This window comes from Pseudonaja textilis, chromosome 4, assembly GCF_049901715.1.
Source record: "Pseudonaja textilis isolate UNSWEBS1 chromosome 4, rPseTex1.2, whole genome shotgun sequence".
Classification (NCBI taxonomy): domain Eukaryota; kingdom Metazoa; phylum Chordata; class Lepidosauria; order Squamata; family Elapidae; genus Pseudonaja; species Pseudonaja textilis.
In genome coordinates this window covers 14,281,414-14,292,710 of record NC_141993.1, presented here as the reverse complement: position 1 = coordinate 14,292,710, position 11,297 = coordinate 14,281,414, and the positions used below count along the sequence as shown (strand labels likewise).

The window sequence follows — 11,297 nt, the reverse complement described above, 5'->3', positions numbered from 1 at the left end:
TTTTGTCACTGTTGTAAAAATCACATCTTTGTTTCTATTCAGGTTATGTGTAGAAAGGAGGAGGATATCAAGGAGTATTTTATAATATACCCAAGGAAGCACTAGAGAAAATTGGAACTATGGTTATTGATGTCTACTAAAAAAACTATTGACTTCATTCATTCATTCATTCATTCATTTATTGCATCTTAGCGCTAACATTAAAGCAGAAGCCTGTAGTGCTTTTTTAGCTTGAATAGCATTGTATCGCCTTTGGGATGCCTGAATTTTAACTTTTAAACAGCATGGAGGAGATGAGGCATACTCAATCATTTAAATATGCATGTTCTTGTGAAGTGGCATTGCCTTTTCACCTGAATCATGGTCCCCATATGATCCAATTGTACAAGAAGTTTCAATCTGATTAATCATGACAGAGAAAAGACAATTTCTTTTTTTACCATCTTCAAGTCTGAAGGAAGAAATGACAAATAGAACAAGTTCAGCTTAATTATTCCAAATTTGGTAATGTCCCTAGATTGTACACATGTATGCATATCAAAAAGTGAAGCAGAGATTGTCAGTTAGCTACCACAAAGGTCCAGAATAATAACCAGGATTGAGTTTGTTTGTTTTTTAGAAAAATATGGCTATTTAGTTTTCTGTCACCACCAATCTTTAATAAATCTTATTATTATACAGGTGAAACTCAAAAAATTAGAATATCGTGCAAAAGTTAATTTATTTGAGTAATGCAACTTAAAAGGTGAAACTTAAACTATTTTGCTTTGCATGTAATGAGACTATCTCATATATTAGTTTCACCTTTTAAGTTGCATTACTGAAATAAATGAACTTTTGCACAATAATTTAATTTTTCGAGTTTCACCTGTAGTTCTCTCAACATATTTTGCCAAATTGTACCTGCTTTGAAACAATCCCTATGGACTTGAGCTATTTACTTGCATCTGTTCTCATTCTATTTTTTTCCAAGTATGCTTTTTAAAATTCTACAGATACCTGTCTCAGGGTTTGGGAGGCAAAGATTATCAAATCTGAATTTTACAGGTGAAACTCGAAAAATTAGAATATTGTGCAAAAGTTCATTTATTTCAGTAATGCAACTTAAAAGGTGAAACTAATATATGAGATAGACTCATTACATGCAGAGCAAGATAGTTCAAGCCGTGATTTGTCATAGTGATAATGATGGCTTACAGCTCATGATAAGCCCAAATCCACAATCTCAGAAAATTAGAATATTACATGCAATCAATAAAACAAAGATTGTACATAGAACAGTATCGGACCTCTGAAAAGTATAAGCATGCATATGTACTCGGTACTTGGTTTGGGCCCCTTTTGCAGCAATGACTGCCTCAATGCGGTGCGGCATGGAAGCTATCAGCCTGTGGCACTGCTGAGGTGTTATGGAAGACCAGGATGCTTCCATAGCGGCCTTCAGCTCTTCTGCATTGTTTGGTCTCATGTCTTTCATCTTTCTCTTGGCAATGCCCTATAGATTCTCTATGGGGTTCAGGTCAGGCGAGTTTGCTGGCCAGTCAAGCACAGTAATCCCATGGTCATTGAACCAGGTTTTGGTGCTTTTGGCAGTGTGGGCAGGTGCCAAGTCCTACTGGAAAATGAAGTCAGCATCCCCATAAAGCTCCTCTGTGGAAGGAAGCATGAAGTCCTACAAAGTCTCCTGGTAGATGGCTGCATTGACCCTGGACTTAATGAAGCACAGTGGACCAACACCAGCAGATGACATGGCTCCCCAAATCAACACAGACTGTGGAAACTTCACACTGGACTTCAAGCATCTTGCAGTGTGTGCCTCTCCATTCTTCCTCCAGACTCTGGGTCCTTGGTTTCCAAATGAGATGCAAAAGTTGCTCTCATGAGAAAAGAGGACTTTGGACCACTGAGCAACAAATCAGTTCTGTTTTTCTTTAGCCCAAGTAAGATGCTTCTGATGTTTTGTTGCTCAGGAATGGCTTGACAAGAGGAATACGACATTTGAAGCCCATGTCCAGGATCCATCTGTGTGTGGTGGCTCTTGATGCACTGACTCCAGCCGCAGTCCACTCCTTGTGAAAGTCCCCAACACTTTAGAATGGCCTTTTCCTGACCATCCTCTCCAGGCTGCGGTCATCCCTGCTGCTTGTACAACTTTTTCTTCCACTTTTCCCTTCCACATAACTTTCTATTAATGTGCTTGGATACAGCACTTTGGGAACATCCAACTTCTTTTGCAATTACTTTATGAGGCTTTCCCTCCTTATGGAGGGTGTCAATGATGGTTTTCTGCACAACTGTCAGGTCAGCAGTCTTTCCCATGATTGTGATTCCTACTGAACGAGGCTGAGAGACCATTTAAAGGCTCAGGAACCCTTTGCAGGTGTTATGGCTTAATTTTCTGAGATTGTGGGTTTGGGGTTTTCATGACCTGTAAGCCATACTCATCTCAATTATGACAAATCACAGCTTGAACTATCTTGCTTTGCATGTAATGAGTCTATCTCATATATTAGGTTCACCTTTTAAGTTGCATTACTGAAATAAATGAACTTTTGCACGATATTCTAATTTTTTGAGTTTCACCTGTATATACAGAAATGAGATTAGAAACATGACAAGTTTCATCAAGATCCCATGCAGATATTTGTGTAGCTCAATACAGATAGTCCTCAACTTACAACAATCTATTTAGTGACAGGTTACAACATCACTGAAAACAGTTACTTAGGACTTTTTCATTACAGCACATCCATGGGCATGTGATCAAATTTCAGATGTTTGAAACTGACTTATGAAGGTTGCAATGTCCTGCAGTCATGTGGTCTTGACAAGCAAAGTTATTTGGGGAAGCCAGAGTCATTTAATAACACCAGTGATTCACTTAATAAATGGCAAGGAAGATTATAAAATGAGGCAAAATTTAACTTTAAAAAATTTGGATTTAATTTTGGTTGTAAACAGGACTACCTGAACCTCTGATTCAGATCTGTGATGCCAAAATAGATCCACAGCCAAGTGTGCTCTTATCAGTGGATTTTTCCTGGCTCCCTTCTAAAAACATTAAGGTAACTCTAAAAAACATTAAGGTAACTAAACCTTGCTTCCTCGATTTAATAGAATTACCTATTAAAGCTAAAGCAAAACAGTTTTCATCTAACAAGTAAAATTGCGGGCTGGCGGTTACACATCCTTCGTTTGACCAGGCAAGTGCCCCCTTTCCTGAAGGTGGGAGGCAGGACCTAAAGCGCAAGGTTGACTCCCGACCCAGCACAGATGCATTTTTTCCCCCGAAGCGGTTTGCGGCAGCGCTGCACTCCTTCGAAGAGAGAGACGAAGACTAACGCTCAAGTAGCGGTGCCCGAGGAGTGGCGGCAGGCGTTGCTGAGGCGCAGCCGGTCTCCATAGAAGTCTAGTCCGGTTCAGCGTCTGGACTAGGACGGACAGGGATGCGCAGCCGATTCTGAAGTTCGTCCTTCCGGGGGAATCTCACTTTCGTCTCGGCGTTACCCAGAGAAGACGGAAGGCCGGCGGGGCAGGCGGGGCGAAAACGTTCCTGCCCTCGGACCAGGAAAGGGGCGGAAGCGGCTCGTCTCGCCCGTCTCCATTTTGCTCTTCGTACTGAGCGTTGTCGGTCGGAGGGGACGCCGAGTTTCTTAGCCACATTCCAGGCGAGTGCAGGGCTAAGGGAGGCCGAGCCGGGAAGTATTCCGTCTGAGGCAGCAGAGACAATCCCTTTCTCCTAGAGACGGGCTTTCCCCCTCCTTGTCCAGGTTCCTCTCACGGGGCGTGTGCCTGCCTCTAGTTCTCTGGATCTTGTTTTTTCTTTCTTTCTTTTTAATGCTGTTTTATGGGGCGGTGGGGGGAATATCCCAGTTAGAGGGGCTCAGGTCTCCGCCTGTAACCAGCTACCTCACTCCGCTCTCTTTCCATTTGATGTCCCCCCGCCCCTTCAGAGCATTAAGCATAACTTTCTTATTGTGAATATAGGTCATTCACGAACCGAAAATGCGGAATAAACGCGCCTGAAATAAGTCGTGAAAATGATTTAAGGCCTTTTCGCTACTCTTGAGTTTGACGCTTTTCTCTAGCGGTTCGTAAATTAATGATAGCATGCTAAATTAAAGTACTCATCAGGAAAATTTTCTCTTTGCGTTTAATCTCTCTCCTTAATTTGACCTATAGTGCTGGCAACTAATAATCAAAATGCATGAAGTCATTCTCTTCATTGTCAGTGCTCCTTTCTGCTTCCTTAAAATGCGTAGCTGCTCGAAGACAGAGGTTAGCAGTCTTTCTTTACTAAGGGTACTAACTTTACTAAATAGAATAGGTTGTTTCCCTAGATATGTTGCCTATCAGATGGGTAGCTAATAAGTTAAATAAATAAATAAATAAATAAAGTAGACCTGTGAATGCATGGAAATGCCTTCATTACACACCCTATTCCTTCTGGGAAGTTTTGAGCTAAGGGAGATAAATTTCCTCACAAGGAAATAAATATTTCTCACTCCCAGGAATTTGATTTCCAGCTGTTCTGGGAAATACAGTTTTCAGCAAATGTCTATGGAGATTCTCCCTCATCCATATCATGGTTGTCCCAAAGGTGCTTTTTCAAAAGGCAACTGGAGTTGTTGTTTTTTCCTTGAAGATGTTTCACTTCTCATCCAAGAAGCTTCTTCAGTTCGGTTTTCAGCACCACAATGGGGAGGGAAAACGTTGCCCTTTTCTTAAACAGAGTTGCTGAAAATCCTTGCTTCTCTGCGCAATTTCTTTCCCATTGGTAGTCAGCTGTCAGGCAGACATGGTTGCTATGATTCATTTATAATATAGCCAAAATATAACTGATGGAATGAATTAATCTCAGGCTCATCGTTCCTTTCTTCCTTTTTTCATGCATTCCTAAAAATTAAAGTATTCATTTGAAGAAATTTAAAAACAAATAAAATTATTATTATTAACAGGTTTTACTATATATCACACACATAAATACACAATTAAAAAGTGATGTGAATAAAAGGAGTTTTATATGCTGCTTCTCTCCATTCTGTGAGTTCATTGGTGCTCCGATGCTTGAAATGATGAAGGTCTTAAGTGGTTTTTTTTTTCTTACTTTAACAGAATGTCATATCCAGGATATCCTCCATCAGGCTACCCATCTTTTCCTGGTTATCCTGCAAGTATTGATTTGTTTATTATATGCTGGGGCATGGGAAACCAAGTTTCAAAAAGAGGGTGATCAAGCAATTTATGAAATAAATAAACCTGACTAACCACCGCTTGGTCTGAATCTATTTTGAGATTGGCAAAATAAAGTCTCATATATTCTATTTATTAAGAAAACTATAAGTAGCAATGATTTTCTGTTCATTTCTTTTTTCTCTTTTATAATTTATTAATTTATAATATAAAATATATAAAAATACAAAAGAAAAGAATAGGAAAATAAGGGAGAGGAAGGGGAAGGGAAAAATTGTAAGGCGAAGGGAAAAAGAAAGAGAAAGCATTGACTTCCAACTCCCTTTAGTGCAGTAGAAGAATAATAACACAATAGAATAATAGAATAAAAATAGCATTAAACCTCAACTTTTTGCTTCTACATAATGTAAACTAGCCAACAAACTTATCTAATCAGGAAAATCCAAAATCAAAGTTTCATTTTTTTCCACCTCAAGCACAAAGTCCAGAAGCAGTTTCCAAATAGAAACAAAAGTAATTGTATTTTTTTCTTTGATCAAAGCAATCAATTTGGCTATCTCTGCTAACTCCATCAACTTTGCAACCATTTGTCCATTGTAGGAATAAAAGTGTCCTTCCACTTTTGTGTCTAAAGTAATCTTGTTACCATCAACACATCAAAGTTCCATTTTTTTCCATTAAATCCAAAAGAAAAGTTAGTAATAACAACAAAAACAGAGTTGGAAGGGACCTCTCTCTACTGCCTGTTACTTCTTTGCCATCTTCTCTCTTTAGTGGACAAATGTTTCCTTGATTTTTTTCTTATTATTTATATGTTGGAAGAAACTTTTTTAACTTTGTCTTTTAGTTGCAAGTCTTTGTTCATTCTGAGCCTTTGCTTTCTGACTTCATATTTGCAGATTCTGGCTATCTGCTGCCTTATTTAATGTATTCCTCTTTCCATTTTTGGTATTTATCCCTTTTTCTTTCAGTTTATCAGAGAGATCTTTGTGCAACTATGCTGATTTCTTCTTGTGTTTTTCTTTTTCAGTGATATTGTGCTGGTCTTGGATTTTATGATCATATTTTTCCGTGTTTCCCAAGCTTCTTGAGTTGTTTTGTCAGTATGTAAGAAATTATGAGCTGGGATAGCCATAACAACAAGTCAGCCAATGGGAACTGTTTGTTGACTAAGAAACAGGATCTGTTGTGAGCCACGTCAGACAGCCCAGAGCCTGGGCGTGGCTTAGCTTGACTCATCTGTATATATATATATATATATATATATATATATATATATATATATATATATATATATATATATATATATATATATATATATATATATAAGAGTTAGTTTGTACTTGTAAATCTTTCCTTCTGTGATTATAACTTCTGGATTCTGAGTTCTGGTTCTGGCTTCTGCTGCACGGGTATTGTATTCATGCATCATACTTTATATTATTGTAAATAAAGAAGTTGTTTTCTATAAATGAATCATGCTGAATTATTTACTTGTATGCTGGTTGGATTGGTGCAAACTTGTAACAGTTTTCTCCTTTAGGAATTTCAGCCAAGGAATCTTTCCCAAGTTCTCTCTGAGTTTGTTAAAGTCACCTCTCTTAAAAACTTAAGACTCCAATATGATTATTTTTATATGATTATTTATATATGATTATTTTTCAATTGCTTACAAGATAATAGTTATGAATACATGGATACATATAAGAAACATATATATATATATATATATATATGTGTGTGTGTGTGTGTGTGTGTGTGTTAAGTTTTCGCGGGTACTTACATGTATGGTATTCAGCTTTGTTCGGGTATTTTTCCACGTCATTGTAGTTGTGCTTTTAAAGTTGTAGCAACGTTTCGGCAGAATCTCATCTGCCATCATCAGGCTTCTGTATTGTGTTCGTCTGTGAGTCAGACTTTTACAGTTGTTTCAGTTTTAAATTTGGGGCTAGCCTACTTCTGTGCCAGAATGGTTTTTTCTTCATCCGGATTGGTTGGGAGTCTTGGTCTGTGTTTATTGGTCTTGGAGTTTGCTGTGTTCTGCTTGATTGGTGTTTCTAATATCTTCTGTCTGTTTTGTGGCTTTTTTTGTCTTGATTGGCTGGCAACATTGGGTTTCCTGTATTGGAGGCTTTTAGTGCAGCTTGGCTCTGAGTAAATGGACGGCTATCATTTGTTAGGAAGCTAGGTTTCATCTGGGTGCCTGGTTGGGGTGTGTTTGAGCTGGAGGTATCAGTGGGGATCTGTTTGTGCCCAGGTGTTTGCCTGGCTTGTGGTGTGGAGATTTTTTTTTTTGTGAGTGCAGGCTTCCAAATAATTGACAGTCTGGTGGAATCATCTCTTCTATTCATGCTTTCAGGTCTTTTTTCAATCTCTATGGCTTCTCTGATAATTCTGTGGCTGGGGTTTTCTATAGTGGCTAGGGTTTTGGTGCCATTGAAGTTGATGCTATGACTTGTGGCTTTCATGTGTTGGACTAGTGAGGAAGTGTGTTCCAGCTTTCTTACTGCATTTTTGTGTTCATCCAGGTGGGTACTTATTCTTCTATTGGCCTGTCCAATGTATGTGGCCGGGCATGATGCACAGGGGACTTCGTATATGCCTTGGTTTTTCAGGTCAATTTTGTCTTTGGGTTTCTAAGGATGGCTGCTATTTTTCTGTCTGTTTTGAAGGCAGTCTTGATGTGATGCCCGTGTAGTATCTTACTGATTTTGTCTGTAGTACCTCTTATGTAGGGCAGGACAGCTGTTCCATAGGTCTGTTCATCTTCTAGGTCTCCATTATGTCTCAGTGTGTTTTTATGGATCAAGCCGGTGATTTTGCTTTTGTGGAAGCCGTTGGCTGTCAGTACTTTAGTCAGGGTGCATAGTTCAGTCTTTATGTGTGTCTTGTCTGCCAGGCGTTTGGTTCTGGCGATTAGTGTTTTGGCCACGGAGTTTATCTGTCTGGGTGGTGGTGGGATTGGGCGTTGAGGTAGCGGTTAGTGTGTGTTTTCTTCTGGTATATGGTGTGTCCTAGTGTGCCATCTATTTTTTTGTAGATTAGTACATCTAGGAATGGTAGTTGTTTGTTTGCTTCCGTTTCTATGGTGAACTTGATTTTGGGGTGTGTGCTGTTTAGGTGTGTTAGGAAATTGTTTAGATTAACTTTTCCGTGGGACCAAATCACAAATGTGTCATCGATGTATCTTAACCATAGTTTGGGTTTGTGGGTGGCATTAGCCAGGGCTCTGGATTCGAATTCTTCCATGAACAGGTTTGCAATGATGGGTGACAGTGGTGATCCCATAGGGGCTCCTTCAATTTGCTTGTATCTTTGTCCTTTGTATATGAAATATGTGTTGGTTAAGCAGTGTTCTGTTAGTTCCATGAGGTGTTTAGCTGGTTGGTATTTATTTTTGATGATATCAAGAGTTTCTTTTATCGGGACTTGAGTGAATAGTGAAACCACGTCGAAACTTACAAGCAGATCTTCTTGTTCCACGTGTAGATCTTTGATCATTTCCAAGAAGTGGTATGAGTTTTGTACATGTGAAGCTGCTGTTTCAGCATGGGGCTGTAGCTGTTTTGCTAAGTGTTTAGCGAGGTTTTGTAGTGGTGCTCCTCTGGAGCTGACTATGGGTCTGAGAGGTATGCCTTCTTTGTGTATTTTTGGGAGGCCGTATAGTTTGGGTATATATATAAAAGAAACAATAGGACAGGGACAGTAGGCACATTGGTACGCTTATGCAACCCCCTACAGACCTCTTAGGAAAGGGGTGAGGTCAATAGTAGACAGTCTAAAGTTGAAGTTTTATTATGTTCTATTTATTATGTTTATTATATATTTATTAGTTTTATTATGTTCTATTTCTTGTGTTTGCATTATATTGAATTCCAATATAACATGGTCAATCTCACCCAGGGTTCCTGTAATTTCAACTCCCTCTATTACTTCTTCTCTGTTAGTAAGAATGAAGTCCAGTATAAAAGTCCCTCTAGTTCCCTTCTCTACCTTTTGAGCAACAAAATTGTCAGCTAGATTGTTCAGGAACCTGTTCGATCTCTCATTTGATGCAAAATTAGTCTTCCAGTTGATATCAGGGTAATTAAACTCTCCCATTACTATTATAGTGTGTTTCCTACAAATATTTGTTAATTGGTTAGCAAAAAGTATCCTTTCCTTTTTCTGCTTGGTTGGGTGACCTGTAGTATACAGCTATGGCAATGTGATTCTTTTTTCTTTTATATTGACCCATATGCATTCTAGGAGGTTTTCGTCTTTGGTTTCATGCATTTCTGTAGCAATATAGTAGTCTTTTACATATAGTGCAACTGCCAACCCCCTCTTTTATGGGATCTGGGACTTTTTTAAAAATAGTTTTTATCCTTCTATTGGTGTGTTCTAGTCATGGGTTTCATCCTACCAAGTTTCAGGAATTGTAACTATATAATATCTACTATTATCTACTATTATACGTACATTATATGTATATAATTCAAGCTTGCCCTATTTGTTCCCCAAAGTTTGAGCATTTGTATATAGGCATTTGAGATCTTTATGTCTGACACTAGTTTACTATATCTCCTATTTGATGTTTGAGTTTGTCTTCCTTTCCATCGATCCTTCCCTCATTATTTGATTGGTTTTCTTGGAGTTTATTGTACCCTATGACTATTATTAAGTGTTGTACTGATGATTCTTGACTCAATGAATGCATCTTTTCTTTTATGTACACTGAAAGCATTTGCACCAAGACAAATTTCTTGTGTGTCCAGTCACACACACCTGGCCAATAAATAATTCTATTCTATTTTGCTTGGAATTGGGTCCTGGAGATCCTAAAGATTGGTCACCCGTCCCCCTCAATTTTAGTTTAAATCCCTCCTGATAAGTTGAGCCAGTCATTTTCTGAAATCATTCTTCCCAGTTTTTGTGAGGTGCAAAGTTTCTATTTTTATCTTTATGTTCACTATGACAATCTTCTGTATTAAGATGGGAATCCCACTCCAGTATTTCTTTTCTTTATCATATGTCCACCATAAGTGATAAAAGGTCCCTTCTTTACATTTGTATATCCAACATTTATTTGAAATACCTTTATACATTCTTGACAATTTATCTGGTTTTAAATACCAATGTTACATCATGTCAGGATTCTGGCAGTTATTCCAATTTAAAAAAATTTCTTTTAAATTATAATTTTGTACTCATATTCTTCCTGTGATGACCTGGGATGTGGCACAAAGTCAACACACTCAGATAATCAGTAGGAGTCCCTTTATTAGCTCCAACTTTGCCCCCAGTATCCTGGTTACCTTCTGGCTGGAGAAAAACTCTCCCAGGAACAGCCTTGGGCTGCAAAGAATCAAGACCAAACATGGTCAACAAAAATTGTAATTATAAGTCCAATCAAGGCAAAATGAGGTAAAATTAGTCCAGCAGGGCAGGAACACACCAATACCTCAACATGGTTGGAAAGATGCCAGGAACACAGATAACCAAAGTCAACACAAGATAAACTCACGTTGCTCCCGGCAGCTGCCTCACTCAGCATGCCTCTCTTTTAAGCTCTATTCCCAGGTGTTCCTCCCTGCGTGCCCGAGGATGAAGAGGGGGTGGGCCTAGGTCTTCCTCTTAACTCCCTCTCTCTCGTTCTACGTCTCCCCTGCTCTGCCCAGCCAGACTTTGCCCTTCCCCAGTTGCTTCTACAACCAAAGGAGCCATACTCCTACTCCCTGTCAGCTGTTCATCTTCCTCCTCAGACTCCGACAGGGTCATGAGACTCCCGTTATTCAAGCATTACATTATATCCAAAGTTTCTTGCCCATGCAATGCTTCCAATATTCATTCTCCAAATTCAGTTTCAATAACAATTTATAGACCTAATCAATAATGCGTTCATCTCTACCATGCAGTAGGATTTCCAATTCATTTTTCACAAAGTCAAACGCATAATTCTTTTTGTCTGATTTAAATCTTACTTTTAATTATAAATACAGGTAGTCATCGACTTATGACTGCAATTGAGCCCAACATTTCTGTCTTGCCAAGTGAATTGCTGCAGTTGATAAGTTAGAAAATGGGTTGTTAAGTGAATCTGGCTTCCCTATTGACTTTGCTTG

At 38.7% G+C, this 11,297-nt stretch overlaps 1 protein-coding gene across 6 annotated transcripts in view; it reads left to right on the top strand.

Annotated features, from left to right (window-relative positions):
- Window positions 1-3,223: 3,223 nt before the first annotated feature.
- ANXA7 (annexin A7) overlaps window positions 3,224-11,297 on the top strand; it is a 42,451-nt gene continuing 34,377 nt past the window's right edge. Inside the window, exons 1-2 of one of the 6 annotated variants that reach the window (XM_026711034.2) lie at window positions 3,224-3,668; window positions 5,116-5,170. In XM_026711034.2, the coding sequence (XP_026566819.1) occupies window positions 5,117-5,170 (54 nt within the window). In that variant the 5' untranslated portion in view covers window positions 3,224-3,668; window position 5,116. Of the gene's footprint in view, window positions 3,771-5,112; window positions 5,175-6,505; window positions 6,606-11,297 lie in introns of those variants that run through there. The other 5 variants (XM_087933871.1, XM_087933870.1, XM_026711038.2 and 2 more) reach the window with 5 other exon arrangements.